The 24,148-nt window shown below is 47.9% G+C and overlaps 1 protein-coding gene across 2 annotated transcripts in view; it reads right to left on the bottom strand.

Annotated features, from left to right (window-relative positions):
* ASB6 (ankyrin repeat and SOCS box containing 6) overlaps positions 1-9,658 on the bottom strand; it is a 31,701-nt gene extending 22,043 nt beyond the window's left edge. Inside the window, exons 1-2 of one of the 2 annotated variants that reach the window (XM_060251107.1) lie at positions 9,539-9,658; positions 1,193-1,383 (exon numbers count right to left, since the gene is read on the bottom strand). In XM_060251107.1, the coding sequence (XP_060107090.1) occupies positions 1,193-1,329 (137 nt within the window). In that variant the 5' untranslated portion in view covers positions 1,330-1,383; positions 9,539-9,658. Of the gene's footprint in view, positions 1-1,192; positions 1,384-9,261 lie in introns of both variants that reach the window. The other variant, XM_060251106.1, reaches the window with a different exon arrangement.
* Positions 9,659-24,148: the final 14,490 nt, after the last annotated feature.

Genomic DNA, 24,148 nt, shown 5'->3' on the forward strand with positions numbered 1-24,148 from the left:
TTGACAATGACGAGGTACCTCCAGTCGAGAGAGGTAAGAGGCAGGGGAGAATTGCAGAACCCAAATGGCACAGCTAAGCGATTTCCCCCAGACTGGGGGAGGGCAGAAGGACCGCTACTCACCTGCAAGCCACTCATATCTCTCACATTTTTGTAAGCATCCCTGTCAGGCACATACATACCCATACGTACACCTATGGGGGGAAGTAACCCACTAGGGAGGTAGAGTTACCATCTGCTCCACCTTCGCTCTCCATTCCGCATCAGCACTCAATGGGTGGGTGGGTGGAGGGGCATCACACAACGCTGCAACGCCACTGGAGAGCCAGTTTGGTGTAGTGGTTAGGTGCGTGGACTCTTATCCGGGAGAATCGGGTTTGATTCCCCACTCCTCCACTTGCAGCTGCTGGAATGGCCTCGGGTCAGCCATAGCTCTGGCAGAGGTTGTCCTTGAAAAGGCAGCTTCTGGGAGAGCTCTCTCAGCCCCACCCACCTCACAGGGTGTCTGTTGTGGGGGGAGAAGATAGAGGAGATGGTGAGCCGCTCTGAGTCGCTGATTCAGAGAGAAGGGCGGGGGATAAATATGCAATTCTTCTTCTTCACTTCCAGCCGGAACTTGGGCATTGCAGTGACGCTCTAGGAATTTCCCCAATCTCTGGCTTTTACCATAGAAATTGGGAAGTTCTGGACCACTGCTGCAAGCAGATTCCTAGCGGAAAGCAATATCATAACATCTTGCAATGCCATTTTGAAGCGCCACACCCCCCCTCCTGACATGGGCTGTCACTTTTATTTGGCAGAATGGCTCCCACCAGAATTTCTCTTTCCTATAAATGACACTTCCCACTTTCCTCAGCATCACGTCCTGCTAGAGTAGATGGAAACCGTCGTTTTAGCCTGAAGACCGCGAGAACTACAATTCCCATCAAGCCCAGCAAATCGTTAGTCTGGGCATGCCCCAGGTCACTGCCCAGCTGCCTATGTGGTGATGATGAATGCCACCAAATGCCAAGCTGTCTCTTGCCCTTTTCCACTGTCACCATGGCCTGGGTCTGAGCCAAGCAGATCTTGCAGCACTGCTACATCCCATGATCCTCCAGGGCACCAAACCACAGGAACGGTCCTTTTCTGTGCTTCCTTGCAGGAAGACCAGCCTACAAATGCCACGAGTTATGACCTATCAAGCCCATTACCTCTCGAGGGTTTCTTGCCGCTCAGGATCCTGCAGCCCCAGGCATCCCAAGATCTCATCTACCAAGGGCTGGTACTCAAAGATGATCCGACGGAAGCCATGCAGAAAGGGCATTGTCCCCTCCGGGTCGAAGGTCATTCAGAAACGGCTTCTGGCCTCTCAGCAAAGCAGACGGCTCCCTTCTTGGCTTATCTAAAAATGGAAACAACCGTCTCTAAAGAAAGGGTTTGACACGGCAATGGTTTGCAATTGGCTCACGCCTGTATAAAAATATGGGCATCGTAAAAAGTGGAGGCCTTCAGACACCAAGGTAAGCGGCAAATAAACTGAGACGGCATGAATGCAGCTCGCTACCTTGGGGGAACACTCCCTCCTGGAGCCTACCTGAAAACTTCCTCAAGCTCTAACGCGGGGCTGTCGAACTCGTTTGTTACGAGGGCAGGATCTGACATAAAAGAGACCTTGTCGGGCGGGGCCGTGTGCGTCATAAAATGTAATGCCAGGGAGCAGAGATATAAACTTTATAAAGGACACAGACAAACACAAAGATTTTTTAAAAAACTTAAAATATGCTTAAAAGTTTAGCACTCTTGCAGTGTTTTGTTTATTTAAGTTTCTGGTAACTGACACCTCTTGCTCTGAATTATTGCATCAAAATCTGGAGACAATGTCTGTGATGTAGCAATCTTGAGTATGCTGCTCCGGTGTTGTGCGGGTATGTGTCTGTAAGTTGCAAACCCACTTTTGATTTATTGACATTCATTACAGAAATCTCATGACCATTGCTTTGAGCCTAAGGCCCAGGGAGAAACATGAAATGGCTGGGCATTACAAGCTTTTGTACTTAAGTTGCTTCATGTGCAGGTCAGCCAATACAGAAAATAGAGGCTTCGCTCTGTAGCTCCTGTGCAACTGAGCAAGCCTGGCAAAGCAAGCTGTGATGCAGAAGGAAGCAAGAGAGAGAAGGAAGCAGGTGACAGTGAGTTGCTAGCAGGCCTGATAGGAGCCCCCTGGGGGCCTGATTTGGCCCTCAGGCCACATGTTTGACACCCCTGTTCTAATGCACTGACCTCCAAATGTAGGTGCCTGGGGAATGGAGTTGGTTTACTCCACAGACTGGGACAGTTTAATCCCAGTTCAGAGTTCCAATGCATCTGGATGTCCTGGCGACACATAGCTAGGTCAGATCAGGATGTTTCAATCAGGCTTCCTGAGAGGGGCACAGCAAGCCCGTGAAGATGCATTCATGCCTGATTGCTGCTTCCTCACAGGTTGTCACGATAGCCAAAGGCAACTGGTGTCAGATAAACTGAATGCTGAAGACTTCCCTGTTAGTCCAACAAATTCTAACATTTACTGGGAAATCTCAAGGCTCAGCAATTTTTTTTTCCGCTTTCATTTCCATCTTTTTCCAGCAAAGGTTGACTGACATTTCTTTTATCGGAGGTATTTCTACACTGTTTCTCAAGGGGGGGGGGGGCGGAATTCTGTTCCAAACAAGCCACAGAACACAAGAGAGCTAAAGAAAACAATTAAAAGCAAGAAGTTTACAATATGAACCACAATTGGTCTAAGAATCATCATATGGAAGATATTTCTTGATAGAAACATGGAGAGATTTCTCCTTCATCTTTAGTATAATTTAAGAAGAGGCTGCCTGCTGCATCTCTGTTTCATTCTTCAGCCTGGCCATCCCTTGTTCCAATTGCCCTAAGGCCTGAGTAATTCCAGCCTGTCTCTGCATTGTATGGGATTGCACAGCCCCTAATGATGGAAGTTCTATGGAGACATCTTTCTGATCCTTCTCCCTCTCCCAGAGGCATATGGGCAAATGTCCAAAACAAGCTTGTAACTAAATTATTTCTGATATCTACCACTAAGTATCAAAATCTGCCAGGACTCTTTGGCCAATGACCAAACCTGCCCTCCTTTACCAGGAGGAAATGCCCCACACTGTAAAGAAATCAGTTGCTTTTCCAAAAAACCTAGGCACACATTGCAATTTCTTCAAAGGCTACAGCTGCACTTGCGTTTGCTGCATAGTGGCCATCGAATTCTGATCCACATTGCCAGGGTTGGTAGCCCTCCCATCTGGAAAGGCAAGAACCAAAGAGGAACACTCTGCCTTGTCCTCTCCGCGCCTTATCAAGAAGGCCACCTGCTCCTATCTGCAGAGCAGGGTAGCTGGGTATTTCAGAGCCACACAACCGGCCGGCAGTTTTTGATCGCAGTTACCAAGAGGCCTGTTGCAGAAGCAAACGCCCCACAGCTCTTAAGGAATATTTCCACTTTGACTGCAAAGTGCCATAGATGAAAGCAAAAAAGCCCCATAAGGCTACACTGCAACACAACAGGTTCTTAATTTTATTCTGAAGGGAGCACTGGGACAATGAAAAAACAAATATACTTTTATTTTATTGACACAGTTTATAGTCTGCCTTTGTTACTGAGACTTGTGGTAGATTACACTAAGGGAGTCAGTACAGCCAGCAAGATGGGACATTCGATAAAGAATGCAACGGGGTTTGGATTGTAGAAGTTTGGAACCCACCAGAAACAAACAAACAAAAAGTAGAATTGAAGCTGACATTTTTCATAGTCACTGTTACTTTGCTCTATTTCCCCTTTTTATTTTATTTGTTCGGTTTTTTAAACTGAAGGCCTGCCCCTGCTGATCCAAGACAAAAGGCAAGGAAAAGACACATTCAGTTACCCATTCGCATTACAGAAATGTTAGTTAACGTTATTAAACCTTATAATTGTTCCTTCCATTTTTTTTCCAAAGAAAGTTAATTTCATGGTTCCACAATAACAGTTAATTTGTTTCTGTAATGAGCATACATATCAAACCGGCCGCTGATTAAAGTTTCTCTCTCTTTTTGCTGTTCTAATCAACTGCACACTTTAAGAATGCATGGCCCATATTTAGTAGGTCAACAGACCATTTTTTTAAACCTGTTAAAATGGTCAGCTCCAGAGAACAGAGGAAACAGATTCTTCCCTAGAGCCATCATTCCTCACACACAAAATCAGCCTTGTAGAAGAGGCTGCCTCTGTTTCTTATGTTCTTATATGTGTGTACTTGTGTGCCTGGAAGTGGTGCAGAGGAGAGCAATGACCAAGTCCTACAAGGAAAGGTTGAGGCCTTGGGACTGTTCAGTCTGGAGAATAGGAGGTTGAGGGGGGGCAGGTTGGTTCTCTATTACTACTTGAAGGGCTGTCGCTTTGAGGAGGGCAGGGAGCTGTTCCTGTTGGAAGCAGAGATGACTCACAGTCATGGTTTTAGATTGAAGGGCTGGAAGGTGCCAGCTGGATACCAGGAAACACTTTTGCACCATGAGAGTTGTTCCACAGTGGGCTCAGCTACTAGATCTGGTAGGGTTGCCAGATCAAAGTCAAGAAATATCTGGGGACTTTGAGGGTGAAGCCGGGAGCAAGGGTGTGACAAGCACAACTGAACTCCAAAGGGAGTTCTGGCCATCACATTTAAAGGGGCAGCACACCTTTTAAATGCCTTCCCTCCATTAGAAATAACGAAGGATTGGGGGACCTACTTTTGGCGGGGTCATAGAATTGGACCCCCTGGTCCAATTCTTTTGAAACTTGGAGGGTGTTTTGAGAAGAGGCATTGGATGCTATGCTGCAAATCTGGTGCCTCTACCTCAAAAAACAGGGGGCACCAGAGCCCCAGATACCTGCAGATCAATTCTCCATTGTACCCTATGGGAATTGGACTCCATAGGAAATAATGGAGTGCCCAGCAGACATGCCCCTCCCTGCTTTCTGATGACCCTGAAGTGGGGGGAGGGCCTCCAAACGGGGGGATCCCCTGCTCCCACCTGGGGATTGGCAACCCTAGGAGTTGGTGAGCTCCCACCCACCCCACTGGCAGTCTTTAAGCAGCAGCTGGACAAACACTGGTCAGGGTGCTCTATGCCGATCCTGCATTAAGCAGGGAGTTGGACCAGTTCAGGGGTGTCAAATGTGCGGCCTGCAGGGCCAGTATCTGGCCCGGGAGCAACTGACCGTCTCCTGCATCCTTCTCCTGGCTGCTACTGCTGCTGGGTGGAAAAGCTTCGGGGGGGGGGGGGGGAGGAAAAAGAGAACGCACGCATGTGCATCATAGGAAAGCTTCCCCCATCCCACTGTCTCCTGCTTCCTCCACCAGGGCTGCAGCTTTGCCAAGCCTGTCTTCCCTCCTTTGGGGAGGAAGTGGAGAGGGAAGGAAAAAGAGAGCACACACAGCTGCACCAGAGAAAAGCTCCCTCCGTCCTCTCCTTCCTCCAGTGGGGGCTGCTCCTGCACTGCCAAGCCTGTCTTCTCTTGTTTGGAGACGGAGGGAGGAAAGTGCAAGGAAAGACACAAGAAAACAGAGACCTTTGGAACTTTCAAGGCCACCGACATTTTATTCCAGATATAAGCTTTCCTGTGGATGCACACTTCAATGCGGTGGAGAGGGAGATTGTTCTGACAAGCCCCGCTGTTTACTTTGAGTCCCAATCACACGCATACATGTTAAAAAAGGAAGGGGGGGAGGAAAAACATGCATCTGGGGTAAGAGGAATTAGAGGGAAATTATTTTGGCTCTTTCCGAGGTTTTTTTTTTTTAAAAAAATAATAATTTGGATTTCTATGTCATAAGAACATAAGAGAAGCCATGTTGGATCAGGCCAATGGCCCATCCATCCAACACTCTGTGTCACATAAGAGAAGCCATGTTGGATCAGGCCAGTGGCCCCTCCAGTCCAACACTCTGTGTCACATAAGAACATAAGAGAAGCCATGTTGAATCAGGCCAATGGCCCATCCAGTCCAACACTCTGAGTCACATAAGAACATAAGAGAAGCCATGTTGAATCAGGCCAGTGGCCCATCCAGTCCAACACTCTGAGTCACATAAGAACATAAGAGAAGCCATGTTGAATCAGGCCAGTGGCCCATCCAGTCCAACACTCTGAGTCACATAAGAACATAAGAGAAGCCATGTTGAATCAGGCCAATGGCCCATCCAGTCCAACACTCTGTGTCACATAAGAACATAAGAGAAGCCATGTTGAATCAGGCCAATGGCCCATCCAGTCCAACACTCTGAGTCACATAAGAACATAAGCGAAGCCATGTTGAATCAGGCCAGTGGCCCATCCAGTCCAACACTCTGAGTCACATAAGAACATAAGAGAAGCCATGTTGAATCAGGCCAGTGGCCCATCCAGTCCAACACTCTGAGTCACATAAGAACATAAGAGAAGCCATGTTGAATCAGGCCAATGGCCCATCCAGTCCAACACTCTGTGTCACATAAGAACATAAGAGAAGCCATGTTGGATCAGGCCAGTGGCCCCTCCAGTCCAACACTCTGTGTCACATAAAGACATAAGAGAAGCCATGTTGGATCAGGCCAATGGCCCATCCAGTCCAACACTCTGTATCACATAAGAACATAAGAGAAGCCATGTTGGATCAGGCCAGTGGCCCATCCAGTCCAACACTCTGTGTCACATAAGAACATAAGAGAAGCCATGTTGGATCAGGCCAATGGCCCATCCAGTCCAACACTGTGTGACACAGTGGCCAATATATGTGTATATATACACACACACGTATATTTGCCACTGTGTGACACAGTGTCCATATTATTCTTTAATTCTCTTTTTTAGAAAGGACCCTGTTTAGGAATTACACTATATGGATGGGATTCCATGGTTTAATGACTGGGAGTAGTTGGCTAAATATTTAAAAATACATTTTTGGTTCCGTATATTCCAGTTGAACATGTGGGCCGTTTTCCCACTGAGCTTACCTCAGAGTGACGTCCCTCTTCACCGCGCAGCGTCTGCGCGGATTTCCCACCAACTGCTCCGAGGCTGCTCCGAGGAACCAGGAAGTTCCCGACCTTTTGCGTCGCAAATGGAAACCGCTAAAAACCAGTTTACGTTAGCGACGCAAAAGCCGCGACTCTACTTGGTTACTCGGAGCAGTTGGTGGGAAATCGGCGCAGACGCTGCGCGGTGAAGAGGGACGTCACTCTGAGGTAAGCTCAGTGGGGAAACGGCCGTGGTCTCCCTCTCTTCCCTCCCACTTCACTGGTCACCTTTCTTCACATTAATTCCCCCCCACCACGTTTTAAACTTTTTATCATCATCGCTATCAGTTGGATTTTGTCCAGTCTGAAAGCAACAAATTATTCCACTTGGAGAGATTCCCCCTTTCCAGTTCTAACAAATAATAATAAAGGGAAACAACAGCACTGCTTGCAACCCTTGTTAGTGGAAGGGAGCAAGAGTCCAGCAGCACCTTAACGACTAACAAAAGTTGTGTCAGGGCTGGAGCTTTCGTGAGTCACTGCTCAGCTAGAATATGAGCCCATCTGTCTTTACGTCTCGGAGAGCAAAGTTATTTCAGATGCCAAAAAACAATATCAGCCATTGGCAATGAGAGAAGAAACCTAGGTCTCAATTCAGCCCTGGAGGGGTTTATTATCAGCTGCGATTCAGCAGACTCTCTCCCTCTGAAATTCCTTTGTAAGAGAACTCAGATCAGCAACTGAATGTTCCAGAAGATTAAAATGTCCCGCCACTGGTTTTTGAATGTTGTGGTTTCTTATAACAGTAGAAAGAGTAAGAGTCTAGTAGCACCCTGCAGACTAACAATGTTTGCCTTAATCCCTCCCCCCTCCCAACAAGTTTTCATGAGACACTGCTCACTTCTTCAGATTTATGTTCATTTATTCTTTGCATCCTCCTGGACCAAACTGAGACCTAGGTTTTCTGTCTCATTACCAATTATGATATCTCCATGCTTACTACCCCTCTGCATATCCAATCAAGCCTATCGCTGTTTGAAATCCTCTTTATAAAGTTTATATCTCTGCTACCTCGTGTTACATTTTATGGCTCAACAAAGACTGTATGGCCCCTTCTGTGATTCTATTATTCTAAGTCAAGGTGACTTCAGGCAAGCCCTACTGGGGCTTGGACATTTTAAGAGAGGTGGCTTTCTATTGCCTGCCTCTGTGTCCCAGCCCTGGTATTCCTTTGGAGTCTCCCTTCCAAGTACTAAGCAGGGTTAGCCCTACTTAGCTTCTGAGATATGATGAGATCGGGTTTGTCTGGGCTATCCAAGTTAGAGCCAATGAGAAGAAGGTTGTCTGAAGAGTGTGACTGGTGCACAAGAGTCTGTTTAGGAGGCATAGTATTCAGTGGGCATGGCGGTCCCTGGCCCAAAAGGGTGAGAAAAAACCAGCAGTCCAAACTGGTCCCAGAAGCAAGTAGGTAACCAGCAGAGATACAGACACATACATGTCGTACATTCTGTGTGGCCAGACAACCATCAGGTTGCCATATTTTGTACCAACTGAAGCATCCAAACAGTCTTCAAGGGCAGCCGCACACACAGCATGTCACTGTAGTCCAACCAGGATGCATGCATTAGTAAAGCTAGATTGGCTCTGCTAACTTGCAAGTGCGATGTAAATGAAAAAGACACCCCTAGAAATAGCAAGCACTTGCCTTCTCCCTGTGACAGCAACCCCCCACACTCAGTCTATCTTCCAAATCAGTCCTTTCCTTTTCCCTTCTTAGATGAATATTTTCTGCATTTATCTCCCCACCTCCAAAAGCCCTTTTCATAGGATGCGTTTGTGAAAGGAAAGGTCCCGTGTGCAAGCACCAGTCGTTTCCGACTCTGGGGTGAGGTTGCTTTCACAACTTTTTCACGGCAGACTTTTTAAAGGGTGGTTTGCCATTGCCTTCCCCAGTCTTTTACACTTCCCCCCGCCCCCAGCAAGCTGGGGACTCATTTTATCGACCTCGGAAGGATGGAAGGCTGAGTCAACCTTGGGCCGGCTACCTGAACCAGCTTTCGCTGGGATCGAACTCAGGTCGTGAGCAGAGAGTTCAGATCACAGTACTGCAGTACTGCTGCTTTACCACTCTGCGGCACAAAACACTCAATACTCTTACAAGCGGTCAAATGCAGAATGCGATTCTGCAGGAACGACCATTTGAAAAAAATAATTCCTCTTTAGAAGGCCCCACCGCTGCAACAGGGGGAAGATTCGCACAGGCCTACCTTGCAAGGTTGTTGGGACGGATGACCGAGATCTCACAGTTTGATCCCGTCAAGGAGAATAATATCATTCCCTAAAGCCTCCCTTAAAGATAATGGCCACTCGGCATCCGAATTCGAAGCGGGCGCTTCCCAAATATGTGACCTGAGCCACACATGCGGCCATCAACCGTTTGCACCGACAAGCCAAGCACGTCGTCCCTTCTCTTTTGCTCAAGAAGCCAGACAGAGCCCCTGCAGCGATTCTGATCCCCCTCCTCCCGCTACTCCCCGGACTCACCTTTTCCCCTTAAGCGCCTCCGGTCGCTCCTGGCCGAATGCAGGAAGCGGAAGGACCGAGCTGCAGGCGGCCGCAACGTTCAAATTTGCAGGAAAACAAAAATGCAAACATGCACACTTCAGGAGTTTTTCCCTCCCCGCAAGAGCCCTCTGCAGGCTGGAGGAGTCCTTGGGCTGCAGCAGAGAGAGCGCTTGCACCCCTCCGCCTGCAGGGGGCAGGCTGGCCCAGAGGAAATCATTTCAAAAATAACCAATAGAACATCAAGAACACCAGAAAAATGAGAGGCATTGGAGACATCAGTTAAATATAAACACAGCTTAAGAACATAAGAGAAGCCATGTTGGATCAGGCCAATGGCTCATCCAGTCCAACACTCTGTGTCACACAGTGGCCAATGTGTGTGTGTGTGTGTGTGTGTGTGTGTGTGTGTGTGTGTGTGTATATTGGCTATGCTTGTGGCCGTCACACCACCTCCTGTGACAGTGAATTCCACATGTTAATCACCCTTTGAGTGAAGAAGTACTTCCTTTTATCCGTTTTAATCTGACTGCTCAGCAATTTCATTGAATGCCCAATAGTTCTTGTATTGTGAGAAAGGGAGAAAAGGACTTCTTTCTCTACTTTCTCCATCCCATGCATAATCTTGTAAACCTCTATCATGTCACCCCGCAGTCAATGTTTCTCCAAGCTAAAGAGCCCCAAGAGTTTTAACCAGAATTGCACACAGTATTCAAAAATGAGACCGCACCATCGATTTATACAGGGGCATTATAATACTGATTTGTTTTCAATTCCCTTCCTAATAATTCCCAGCATGGCATTGACCTTTTTTATTGCAATCGTACACTGTCTTGACATTTTCAGTGAGTTATTTACCATGACTCCAATATCTCTCTCTTGGTCAGTCTCTGCTAGTTCACAATCCATCAACTTGTATTTGTAGCTGGGATTCTTGGCCCCAATGTGCATTACTTTGCACTTGGCCACATTGAACCTCATCTGCCACATTGATGCCCACTCACCCAGCCTCAACAGATCCCTCTGGAGTGCCTCACAATCCTCTCTGGTTCTCACCATTCTGAACAATTTAGTGTCATCTGCAAACTTGGCCACTTCCCTGCTTACTCCCAACTCCAAATCATTAATGAACAAGTTAAAGAGCATGGGACCCAGTACTGAGCCCTGTGGCACCACACTGCTTACCGTCCTCCACTGCGAAGACTGCCCATTTATACTCACTCTCTGCTTCCTATTAATTAGCCAGTTTTTGATCCACAAGAGGAGCTAAGGATTCAAATGTTACTAAGCTAAAGCATCAAATATTTGGTAGGAGGAGGATCTCACAGAGACAAAATTCTTCAAAAATATTTCAAAAAATGACTAGAATGGTACTCGGTGAGCTTGCTCTTTCTGAATAAGATTTAAACATCCTTCAAATACTAAGGGGGAAAGTTACATTTATTTATTGGGGTGGCCAAACTTAATGTAAGAGCTGCATAGAATAAATATCAGATGTTTGAGAGCTGCAAGACTTGAATGTCAGATGTTTGAGAGAAGGAAGGAAGGAAGGAAGCAAGGAAGGAAGGAAGGAAGGAAGGAAGGAAGGAAGGAAAATAGATGGGGAGGGAGGAGAGAGGGAGAGGTGGGAAGAAAGCAACTGGCTTGCCTTGGATAAGAGATTTAAAGAGACAAATGCCTTCTCCATACTAGTCGATGGGGTAGAACTGCTAATTGCACTTTGATTTCCTCCATTGGAAGGACATTGTGCTTGTCCATACTGCCAGAGTTTGTAGTTGGTTTGGAATATGGGCATGGTGGACTGCCTTCTACCCGTCCATGAGGAAGATGACTGAAATGTGCCAAACAAGCTAGCGAGTGACGTCGAGGATGTCCAACTACTGTATTCTGGACACCATGTGGATTGTAAAGAATTATAGAGGGCGTTTTCGCACTGACCTTAATCGTCAGCGACGTCCCTCTTCAGCGAGCAGGATCTGCGCAGATTTCGCACCAATTGCTGCGGAGCACCCGGAAGAGCCGCAAAGTCCCGTGGCTTTTGTGGCGCAAATGTAAACCACCAAAAACCAGTTTACAATTGCACCGCAAAAGCCGCGGGACTTTGCGGCTCTTCCGGGTGCTCCGCAGCAATTGGCGCGAAATCCGCACAGATCCTGCGCGGTGAAGAGGGACGTCGCTGCCGATTAAGGTCAGTGAGAAAACGCCCAGAGACTTTTCTGCACAAACGCTTATTAGATTTGTAAGAATTGTGAGCTTGGAGCCACTTGGAATTTGTTTCATAGTATTTCATTGTATTTTGCTTATGTGATCTGTTGAATACATCTATATATGTGCATAGAAATTACATAATAGAATTTTGAAGTTGTATTGATTCACTGTTGGATTAGTGATATTTTGCGGATTTTCCCTTTTCTCCACAGTTTTTCCTGTGATTCTCTTTGTTGCCTTTATTTCCTTCAGGGAAGCCGATCTCTGCCTGCTGGAAATCAGTTGTAAAAGTGGGAGATCTCCAGGCCCCACCTGGAGGCTGGCAATCCTATAAAAGATGAAACTTCTCTCCATTTGGGGTCAGAGCACAAAGCCTGACAAACTCCTCTGGTAATTCACACCAGTTTGGAAAGGCGCCTTCCTGAAGCTGAAAATGGATCTTGCAGCTGACTCCCATCCTACAATCACTCCAGTGGCTGCCCATCAGTTACCAAGCTCAATTTAAAGCGTTGGCTATGACATACAAAGCCCTTCATGGCCTCGGAACCAGTTTGGTGTAGTGGTTAAGCGTGCAGACTTGGGAAACTGGGTTTGATTCTCCCCTCCTCCACTTGCACCTGCTGAAATGGCCTCGGGTCAGCCATAGCTCTTGTAGGAATTGTCCTTGAAAGGGCAGTTTCTGGGAGAGCTCTTTCAGCCCCACCCACCTCACAGGATGTCGGTTGCGGGGGAAGAAGATAAAGGAGATTGTAAGCTGCTCTGAGACTGAGATTCAGAGTATAGGACAGGGTTTAAATCCAGTATCTTCTACTTTCTGTGAGACTGTCTCTCTCCCTGTGCTCTGCCAACGACAGGTTCGCTCATCCAAGGAGCACCAGGAGAGCCAGTTTAGTGTGGAGAGCTAGTTTGGTGTAGTGGTTAAGTATGTGGACTCTTATCTGGGAGAACCGGGTTTGATTCCCCACTCCTCCACTTGCACCTGCTGGAATGGCCTTGGGTCAGCCATAGCTCTGGCAGAGGTTGTCCTTGAAAGAGCAGCTGCTGTGAGAGCCCTCTCCAGCCCCACCCACCTCACAGGGTGTCTGTTGTGGGGGAGGAAGGTAAAGGAGATTGTGAACCGCTCTGAGACTCTTCGGAGTGGAGGGCGGGATATAAATCCAATATCTTCATCTTCTTCTTGCAGGTGCCAGTCTGCAAATGGGCAACATCAAGAACTGCCTGTACACGTGCCTTTTCTGTGGTGGCTCCCACCTTGCAGAGTGGTCTTCCTGAGGAGGTCAGGAAGGCTCCCACTCTCTGCAAACCTGAGTTATTCAAGAGGGCTTTTTTTGTACAGGCAAGAGGGTAGCTCTGTACAAAAGGTGTCCCAGAGTCCCTCAGATAAATTATTGGCAGGGGTTGTTTTGTAGAAAAACAGGTGGCGGAGCTCATTAGCATAACTCACTAGCATATGCTGCCCCCCCCCAGCCCAAAGCAACTTGGTGTAAGAAAGGAGAGCCCCAGGTGAGCAAGGCCTGCTTGACCTCGCTCACCCGGGGCTCTCTGTATTACTGTGTACAGTTTGCTACGGGATGGATCCAATTCTGAATTTTTGCGTCATTTAATGTATTGAGTTAACACTTCTGTTCTGCTTCAGTTCTGTCACTAGACTTCTCATTGGTTCTACAGCCCAAGCCCAATTTCATTGTTTATTGAATGTCTCATTGGGTTAATTGTACTGACAGTCTCTGTAATTTGCTTTGAGTCCAAGTGAGAAAAGTGGCCTGCTAAAGAAACAAAGAAACAAAATGGAACAAAGTCTGTTTTACCAGGGACAGGAAGAGACCCCAAAACCCGAGTCCCTCGCAGCCCTCGTGACCCCCAGACAATGATTAGCTCTGAAGCTTGGAAACTGGTGTTCTTTTACTGACGACAGAAATGATGGAGGACGTGGCCGCTTACCTTTGGGGAGTGCCAATAAAAAAGAAGTTTTATATCCCACTCAGCTTAACAGTTTGGACTCTTATCTTTAAAAATTAATCTGCCCTTTGACATTTCCTCTATTTGTTTTTGTTGTTTTAAAGAGCTCCTTTATTATGGAGCGCCATCTGTTTGCAATTTATAGTACATCTCTTCGAGTTCCAATTGACTTCATTAGCCTTCCTCTTCTAGGCCCACATTTGCCCCACCTAATTCCCTGCACGCAGTCGCCGAAATTTTTGCAAGGGCTCCAGTCCGAATGACAGGGGATTTCAAGGTGCTCTTAAATATATATATATATATATATATATATATATATATATATATATATATATATATATATATATATATATATATATATATATATATATATAATAGGCACAATCGAGACTCCCCAAATCCAAACAGCCTAATTTGCATTTTATGCAAATTGTTTGCTAATTTTGTTGGCCAAGTACCTGAGCAAGCTTTGCCTCTTCCTGCTTCCATTGGGGGTGCTCCTGACGGTTGCTCTCCAACACTGGGGAAGGATCAAATGGAGTGTCTGGTTTGCCAAGCATTTACTCAGGTTCTGTTCTCAGTAGAGTTGCTAATCCCCAGGTGGGGGCAGGGGATCCCCCGGTTTGGAGCCCCCCCCCCACTTCAGGGTCATCAGAAAGTAAGGGGAGGGGAGGGAAATGTCTGCTGGGCACTCCATTTTCCCAATGGAGACTGATTCCCATAGGGTATAATGGAGAATTTATCTTTGGGTATCTGGGGCTCTGGAGGAGCTGTTTTTTGAGGTGGAGGCACCAGATTTGCAGCATAGCATCCAGTGCCTCTCCTCAAAACACCCTCCAAGTTTCAAAACGGATTGGACCAGGGGGTCCAATTCTATGAGTCCCAAAAAAGATGCCCCTATCCTTCATTATTTCCAGTGGAGGGAAGGCATTTCAAATGTGTGTGGGCCCTTTAAATGTGATAGCAAGAACTCAATTTGGAGTTCAAATATGCTTGTCATAACCTCGCTGCTGGCTCCATCCCAAAGTCTCCTGGCTCCACTCCCAAGGTCTCCTGGCTCCACCTCCAAAGTCCCCAGATATTTCTTGAATTGGACTTGGCAACCCTAGTTCTCAGGTCAAATATTGCCAGTTTTCCACATTCTCATTTTTCCGCCTTGTGTGGGTCTGTTGTGTCAGCATTTCCCCCCCTTTTCCACACGTGCTTTGCTTTCTCTAGCAGTCAATTTGATATTACATTAGTTTAGTTTATTAGATTTATATCCTGCCCTCCCCATTGGAGCAGGCTCAGGGCGGCTCGCAGGCCGGTTAAAACAATACAAAACCATAAAACGTAAAAATATAAACATTACAGTTGGTGCTATTTTACAATTATATAAATAGAAAATTAGGTGGGATCCAGGGGTATCTTCATTATCATAGTTTACATCCAGTGAGTGGCCTAGTTGATGTTTCCTGCAAGTCATTTGTACAATCGCTCCCTCCAGTTTCTGTACTCAACAGTTAAATGCAAGGAGGAAAAGTGCAGTCTTTGCTTTATGTCTGGCACATCTCCCTGCAGATTTCAACTGCAGGTTTTTAGGCCGGATGTAAAGCGATGTAATATCAAACGAACCATTAGAGGGAGCAAAACACATGTGAAACTGGGGGTGGGGGTGCAGGATGAAGCCACAGGATGACAGGAATGAGGAGAATGAGAAAAAGTCGTGTGCTGCCTATGGGGCTCCCCAGGGCTTTCTTTGTAGAACAAGCCCTGCAGGAACTCATTTGCATATTAGGCCACACCCCAACACCACCTTTGTTTCACGCAGGGCTTTTTTTGTAGGGAAAGTCCAGCACAAACTCATTTGCATATTAGGCCACAACTCCTGACATCATGCCAGTCAGAACTGCGTTTCTGCTCAGAAAAAGCCCTGGGGTTCCCTGATCCCATTCAAGATCTACCCCATCATTTGGGATAACCTAGTGACTTTGCCAGTTACTGTTGTTGCTTAAAGGTAAAGGTAGTCCCCTGTGCAAGCACCAGTCGTTTCTGACTCTGGGGTGACGTTGCATCACAACTTTTTCATGGCAGACTTTTTACGGGGTGGTTTGCCATTGCCTTCCCCCGTCATCTACACTTCCCCCCCCCCCCCAGCAAGCTGGGGACTCTTTTGACTGATCTTGGAAGGATGGAAGGCTTAGTCAACCTGAGCTGGCTACCTGAAACCAGCTTCCGCAAGGATTGAACTCAGGTCATGAGCAGAGAGACAGGCCAGCTCTCAGGAGAGGAAGGAATCTCCAGAGGGTTCAGGTAGCTCTATAGCGCATGTGCAGGTTGCTATGCTGTTTTTAAAGAGCATGGGGGGGGAGAGAAAAGGAGGATTAACTGCCCCTCATCCCAAGCAAGAGGTAGACTAGGTGGCAGGTGGGCAAGATGAGATAAAGGCCAGCTTCCCTCCCCCCCAAAAAATCCACCTGAGATGACTTACCTCAAGGGCAGCTGCTGTGAGAGCCCTCTCCAGCCACACCCACCTCACAGGGTGTTTGTTGTGGGGGAGGAAGGTAAAGGAGATTGTGAGCCGCTCTGAGACTCTTCGGAGTGGAGGGCGGAATATAAATTCAATATCATCATCTTCTTCTTCTTCTTCTTGATCTAAAAGGGAGGGGCTGCAGCTGCTCTTTAGACTTGCGAGATCCAGTCAGGGTTTTTCCAGAATCACATTGACTTTGTCACCCACACAGAAGCTAAATATGTCCTAGAGTGAAGCAGATATGACTCTCCTCTAGGAATATCACCACACTTTAGTTAGTATTCTGTTTTGATTGACTTCTCCCCAGTGGGGACCCAGAACAGCTGACCTCCTTCTCCTCTTCTCCATTTTATCCTCACAACAACCTTGTGAAGTAGGTGAGGCTGAGCCTGAGGAGCCAGCTGGCCCGAGGGGTCAACCAGCAAGCTTCCATGGCACAAGCAGGGATCTGAAACCAGATCTCTCTGACCCTAGCCAGATATTCCAACCTCCACAGCATGCTGCTGTACCTGATTTCCACTTGAATGATTCAAAAATTCCAGTTTCTAACATGGATGTGTCCCACAAAAGACTAGAACCATGGTAGCATTAAGAGCCCTGTGGTGCAGAGTGGCAAAGCTGCAGTACTGCAGTCTGAACTCTCTGCTCATGACCTGAGTTTGATCCCGGCGGAAGCTGGATTCAGATAGCTGGCCCAAGGTTGACTCAGCCTTCCAAGGTCAGTCAAATGAGTCCCCAGCTTGCTGGGGGAAAGTGTAGATGACTGGGAAAGGAAATGGCAAACCACCCCATAAAAAGTCTGCCGTGAAAACGTTGTGAAAGCAACGTCACTCCAGTCGGAAATAGGGTTGCCAAGTCCAATTCAAGAAATATCTGGAGACTTTGGGGGTGGAGCCAGGAGACTTTGGGGGTGGAACCAGGAGACATTGGGGCGGAGCCAGGAACAAGGGTGTGACAAGCATAATTGAACTCCAAGGGAGTTCTGGCCATCACATTTAAAGGGACAGCACACCTTTTTAAATGTCTTCCTTCCATAGCAAATAATGAAGGATAGGGGCACCTTCTTTCAGGGCTCATAGAATTGGACCCCCTGGTCCAATCGTTTTGAAACTTGGGGGGTACTTTGGGGAGAGGCACTAGATACAATACTGAAAATTTGGTGCATCTACCTCAAAAAACAGCTCCCCCAAAGCCCCCGAAACCTCCAGATTAATTCCCCATTATACCCTATGAGAATCGATCTCCACATAGGGAATAATGAAGTGCTCAGCAGACGTTCCCCCCCCCTCCGTTTCTGGTGACTCTGAAGTGAGGGATTGGCCTCTCTACTCACGAGTTGCAGCCAACTTCTTCCAAGTAACACAGACACCTGATCCTAAGAGGAAGCCTTTCAATCGGAGACTGGAGCCTCCAGAGGGGGAAAGTCACATGGTGGCTTTGGGGGCGGGGCTTCCCCTGTCGGCCAGCTGACTGGGGGCGGGAAGGAGCCTGGGAAAGCGGAAGAACCCCTGCTGGGACCTGGGGATTGGCAAGCCTAGTCAGAAACGACTGGTGCTTGCTCAGTGGACTACCTTTACCTTTTTAGCATTTTCCCTAGCAATTCTAACAACATTTAATATGTTCATTAATGACTGACAAAAATGACACATTGGTCAGTTGCGTACCAACTGCATTTAAGCAACATAAAATTGTGTTAAAATGTCAGGAAAGAAACAAACAAACAAGGAATGCCCTCCCTGACAAAAAGCGAAAAAGAAAGGATCGCAATTTTGACAGAAGTGAAAAATAGTAGTTCAGTTTTCTTGCATTGGGCCAATGGGCTGTTACAAACTGTGGAGAAATGCCATTTTGGGGTATGTTTAAATGTGAGTGGGATGTGGAGGAACTGTCCAGCTTGAGGCAGGCCTTGGCCTAGTCTCCTCCTCATTCCCCATTCCCCTCCAGTGAGTAACCAGTAATCAGAGGGCAGCAAACTAGAGAGAACAGGAAGCCCATCAGGAGTCTGTTCCAGAATGCTGCAGGAGACTGAGCCAGTTCCTGGGTGGGAAGCATAGGTTATATTAGTGATTTTTGGGTGGGAAGAATCAGTTGGCAGTTGAAGCAAGTCACAGAAGGAGGCAAGGTACAGTGCTGCTCCTAGGCTGGAGTTGGTGGCCATTTTGGAGATATGTTTGAGCATTGTTTTCAATAGTAGCTAAGTAAGGTGCCTGCCCTGCTTACCATCTAGTAAGTCGCACTCATTTGTTATGAGGGCCGGATCTGACATAAATGAGACCTTGAGGGGCCAGGCCAGGCCATGTGTGTACCTATTTAAGATTAGGTAGCAGTAGGGTTGGCAAGTCCACTTCAAGAAATATCTGGGGACTTTGGGGGTGGAGCCAGGAGACTTTGGGGGTGGAGCCAGGAAACACTGGGGGCGGAGCCAGGAGCAAGGGTGTGACAAGCATAATTGAACTCCAAGGGAGTTCTGGCCATCACATTTAAAGGGACAGCACACTTTTTAGAATGCCTTCCTTCCATAGAAAATAATGAAGGACAGGAGCACCTTCTGTTGGGGCTCATAGAATTGGACCCCCTAGTCCAATCCTTTTGAAACTTGGGAGGTATTTTGGGGAGAGGCACTAGATGCTATATGGAAAATTTGGCACCTCTACCTCAAAAAACAGCCCCCCCAGAGCCCCTGACACCCACGGATCAATTCCCCATCATTCCCTATGAGAATCGTTCCTGGAGGTGCATAATGGCTCTGAGGGTGGGGCTTCCCCCGCCGGCCAGCTGGCTGGGGGAGGGGGGAAGCCTGTAAAACCAGGGGATCCCCTGCTGGGACCTGGAGATTGGGAAGCCTAGGTAACAGAGATATAAATTTTATAAAGAATACAAACACAAATATATATTTTTTAAAAACTTAAAACATGCTTAAAATGCTAGCATTCGTTGGTTTTAAAGATGGTTTCTTTGTATTTCTCCCCTGGGATCCAGGGAACTGGGCAAAGGAAACTGGCTCTTTCCTTCTTTCCCCAGGGAACGGGGGTGGGGGGAGCCTCAGCCAATAGAAGGAAGAGAGGCTTGGCTCAGTAGCTCTGCTGTGTGATTGAGAGAGCCTGGCAAAGCAAGCTTTTCCTCCCCCACTTCCTCCCCAAAGGAGGAGCCTCAGCCAATTGAGAAAACTGAGGTTTTGCTCTGTAGCTCTGCTGTGCGATTGAGCAAGCCTTGCAAAGCAGACTGTGATGCGGAAGGAAGCAAGAGAGAGGGAGAAGGAAGCAGATGACATCCAGTTGCTCGGGGGCTTGATAGGAGCACTCTGGGGGCCTGATTCGTCCACCAAACTATATGTTTGACACCCCTGAGTTAGGGTATGAGTTTAAACAGGAAGAGAGATTAAGCATTTTTATTTATTTATTTATTTATATTTGGACTTATATCCCGCCCTTCTCACCAAAGTGTCTCAGGGCGGCTTTTGTCTACTTAGATTTAATTCTTCTGTTCACTTACGTACGTGTACCTGTACGTAGTTGTAAGCTTTAAATAAATCTGTTGATTGTTAAGGGATTGACTCCCTCTGTGCCACACAGTTCCCCCAACCACTTGGAACGCTAGGAGGGGGCAGGGAACCCCTGAGGTGGAGGAAAGTGGCAATGTGCTTACTTGCCAACTTTCCAGGGGAGCCCCAGAGATTAATGGGAAGACCCAAGGTGGGTTCCTAGTGACACCAGAAGGAGGTTAGGAGGCTGTTCCTGCCCAGGGCTTTTTTTTGGCTGAGAGTGGACTTCTGGGAGCCCTAGAAACACCCATAGCAGTTGTCCATAGCTTGATTGGCAGTTCTGGGAGCCAATCACAGAGCTCCCATTCTGCTCTGTGGGATCATACACCCTGACTCAGCCGCTTTCACTTTGCAGCATGAAGGGAGAAGAGTTAATTGTTGTGAGAGCTGAAGCTGAGCTTTCCTGGGGGAACTTTCTTCGGGGGGCTATAACTCAAACATTCCAAATCCAATCTTTGCCAAACTTGGAGGGGAGACTGCTGAAGAGTCCCGTTGAGTTTGGTATATCTAACTGGGTTGTTCTACTCCTCCCAAACCAAATGAACCACGAACTGATTCAGGATATCAAACCAACACGAACCACCGGTTCAGGCAATCAAATTGAACCATGAACGAACAAGAACCAACATTTCCCCAGTTCATGCCAATGTCTAGGAGTGACCTTCATAGTCTGGAAATGAGCTGTGCTTCTGGGGGATCCCCAGGTCCCACCTGGAGGCTGGCAACCAGAATTTTCAGGTCCTCTCTGGCCACTGATGAGGGAAGGGGGCGGGGTTGGGTTGCGGGATTCAGATTGGGAAACTGCTGGAGATTTGGGGATGGAGTTTGGGGAGGACCTCAATACGATACAATGCTATAGCAGCCTCCAAAGCAGCCATTTTCTCCACGAGAACTGATTTCTGTAGTCTGGAGATGAGCAGTAACTCCAGGGAATCCCCAGGTTCCACCTGGAGGCTGGCATCCCTACCTCACCAGCTCTTCAGACTTGTTCCTTTGAAGTACATCATCCTAATCGCTTGGTTGCTTATTGATTTTTTGGTCCTCTGAGGGGCTGGGACCAGGGAACTTTTTCTAACAAGTGCTGTAACGATGTGCATAGACCAAACCAGCAGCGAAGCAGCACCGCACAGCGCCTGCGCTTGCTACCCCAACAAAGGCAAGCAAATTGCGGGCATTTTTTTAGTAACATGAACATCCACCTTGAGCCCGGAGGTCGCGGTACTTCAGGAAGGAATCAATCACAGCCAGGCTACAGTTCTCAGCCTTCCTCTCCCTTTTCATCTTTGGAATTCATTCCTGACAACCGGATAGCTTTCTGAGAAGTTTACTTAAGCCTCGGTCAGAAAAGTGCCGAGGGCACCGGTGCCGGCTTTGCTCTCATTTTGGGATGCAACCCCAGGGAGAAAAAGTGAACCGTGGTAAAGCCCCCGCCCCCTTCTGCATTAGGGAGGAGGGAAGGGTCAGATTCAGGAATCCACAGGTTGCCTGCTTCTCTTCCAGGCAGCAGCAATTAGGGCCTGGCCACAGGGGAGAAGAGGCACGGTCTCCCGGCCCGGAAAGGAGGGCACAAAACCCATCCCATCTCTCATCAGAATTTGCCTGGGAAAATTCTCGGGGCTGCCAAGTTTGACAGGCCCAAAGAGAGAGATCAGGAAAGAAGCAAGCGATGCAAAGGAATGAACTGGAAAGATGTCAACAGGGTATAGCCGGCCGCAGCTCATTTTCTAAATAAACTCCGAGATGTTTGAGCGCGAGTGATTTTCCTCGTTCCCTCCCCAGCGGGATCCTGTTCCTAATCCCTCTCGATATATTTATTTTTTCCTCCTGCCATTCAAAGAAAATCCACCAGGCGCAAGGTAAGCTGGGTGCGAGGCTGATTTGGGAGCTTTTTCAGAGAATCTCCTCTTTGACCTTGCTTCTCCCGGGTGAGAATTGAACCTGCGATTTTTAATTTTTGTGCCATATGCCATTTCTTTACACTGGCTATCCCCCACAAAATGCACGCATGACTCAATGTAATTTTTGTGTCATTAAATTAATATTGCTACCTTGGGTAGCCCAGGCCAGTCCAAACTCAGCAGATCTTGGAAGCTAAGCAGAGTTGGCCCTGGCTAATAGTTGGATGAGAGGAACAGCAAGGTTGGAGCCATTCTACTTCCTGTCAGGCTCTGTAAAATTATAGAATACTAACCAAATGGACTTTTCATACTAACCCAAGGCTTTGTTGTATTGTAGCTAGCATGCATATCAAAGGGGGGACGTTTGAAGTGTTCTTCAACTTTGTTTAGGTTGTAAAAGGAGCTAAGGAATGCGACCGTTAGTAGATACCGCGGTCGCCCAGCATCTTCCCAGAGGCAAAGAGATAAGCGGAAGCTCTCGTGTGAAAGTTTGCACCTTCACTCCCTGTTGTTTTGAGAATAGTACTTTTGTTTAGATATCGCTTTGATGTAGATTCCATAAGACTAAGGCCGTTTTCGCACTTAGCGTTTGCTCCCCTTATTCCGCGGCGCAATTATGTCCGGATCATTTTTCTCGTTTTCGCACTAGTGACTCTTTGCGGAGTCGCCTTCCCTGAAGCCCCGGCTCAAATCGTTTTCGCACTGGCATCGACTTGAGTTCGATGCCCTGTCAATCATTTTTTTTTAAGCGCAATTCCAGTTGCGTAACAGCGTAACAACGTAACAACGCAACAACGTAGCAACGTAATAGAGAATCCCCTTTTTCGCGGGCAAACCATCACGTGACGCTTCTGGTTAAGTATTGGCTGCAGCAGCAGCATCCTCCATACTGCCTTGTATCGTCAGAAGTATTCACAATGGAGAATCTAGATGACGAGACTATGGCGCTGCTTTATTCAGCATTGGAGCTTCTGCTTCTGTGCCTCTGCGCCGGGCGCCAAGTCCTCTGCACCGGAGGAAAACTCCTCACTCATCGTGCATTTAGATCCCGGAATCCTCTGATCTCCTCTAGAAAGTCTGACGCCCGGCTTCGGCTGATTAGAGGTGGCACTCGCCGCCAGGAACGTAGATGGCACTATCTTGCCGGAATGCGGTTTTCGCCCAGGTATTGGGTGTTCCCCCGTGAACGGCTCTGGTGGGAGAACTTTGTGCTTGTGTACTGGGGTGACGAGCAATGGCTTCACAACTTCCGGATGACCAGAGGGACCTTCCTGGAGATTTATGCCGCTGTGAAGGACAAGCTGGAAAGGCAAACCACACGGATGAGGTATCCTGTCCACCCTGAGAAGCGGCTCGCGGTAGCGCTATGGTACCTCGCAACCGGAAGCGCCTATCGGGAAGTCAGCTGGCAGTTCGGAATCGGCCTTTCCACCGTCCATGGGATTGTGATGGAGGTCTGCGAAGCCATCAAGACCCGTCTGTTTTCAAAGGTCGTCTGCCTTGGTGACGACATTGGAATGGTGTGTATATATTTTTTCCCCCCTTCCCTAGTTTTGCGTTATAACGCAATATCGATATATAAGATGCGATTCTCCATTGCTAATACAGTGGACGCTGCATTAACCTTGACCTGATCCATTGTACTCCATTTCTCAACAGATTATGGATGGTTTCGGTAAACTCGGTTTGCCGCATACGGTGGCTGCTGTGGATGGATTGCACATACCGATACGGGCGCCTGGGGGAAGAACTGAGGAGTTTTGCAACCGGAAGATGTTCTGTTCGGTGATCCTCCAAGGCACGGTTGATCACACAGGACGCTTCCTGGATGCAGAGTTTGGCTACACCGGGAGGACCAACGATGCCTTCGTTTTTGCAAACAGCCATCTCTGCGCCGGCAATGATGCAGGGCTCTGGGTTCCAGGGAACCCTACGGTGACTTTTGGAAATGTGACCATCCCTGCGCTTGTATTGGGTGACGGAGCGTACCCCCTTAGGCCGTGGCTGTTGTCCCTGTACAGGAAACCCATCGGGCCCGTGCAGAAGCACTTTAACAAGAAGCACGCCAGGGCCAGGAACGTGGTGGAGCGTGCTTTCGGGCGGCTTAAGGCTCGCTGGCGTGTCCTGCTAACGCGAATGAACGCGCAGTACCGGAGTGTGTTCTCCATCGTGACCGCATCTGTGACTCTGCACAATATTTGTGAGGAAAAGGGACATGCGGTCACGCTGGATATTCCTGATAAGGGGATAACACTCCTCCCGGACCCAGAAGAGCCAGACTTTAGGGTGATCAACAGGAGGCAGTTAGAGAGGGGGAGGATTGTGCGGGATGCTGTCGCGGAATACATTTATCAAAGGAGAAGATGATTCTGCGGCTTCCTGTCCACCATGTCTCTCGCTGCCGCCGCCTGCGACTGAAAGACTGCTGTTTCGTTATTACGATCTTACGCTATCACAAACGTTCCCTGTCTGCT

The sequence above is a fragment of the Heteronotia binoei genome, chromosome 12, assembly GCF_032191835.1.
Source record: "Heteronotia binoei isolate CCM8104 ecotype False Entrance Well chromosome 12, APGP_CSIRO_Hbin_v1, whole genome shotgun sequence".
NCBI lineage: Eukaryota > Metazoa > Chordata > Lepidosauria > Squamata > Gekkonidae > Heteronotia > Heteronotia binoei.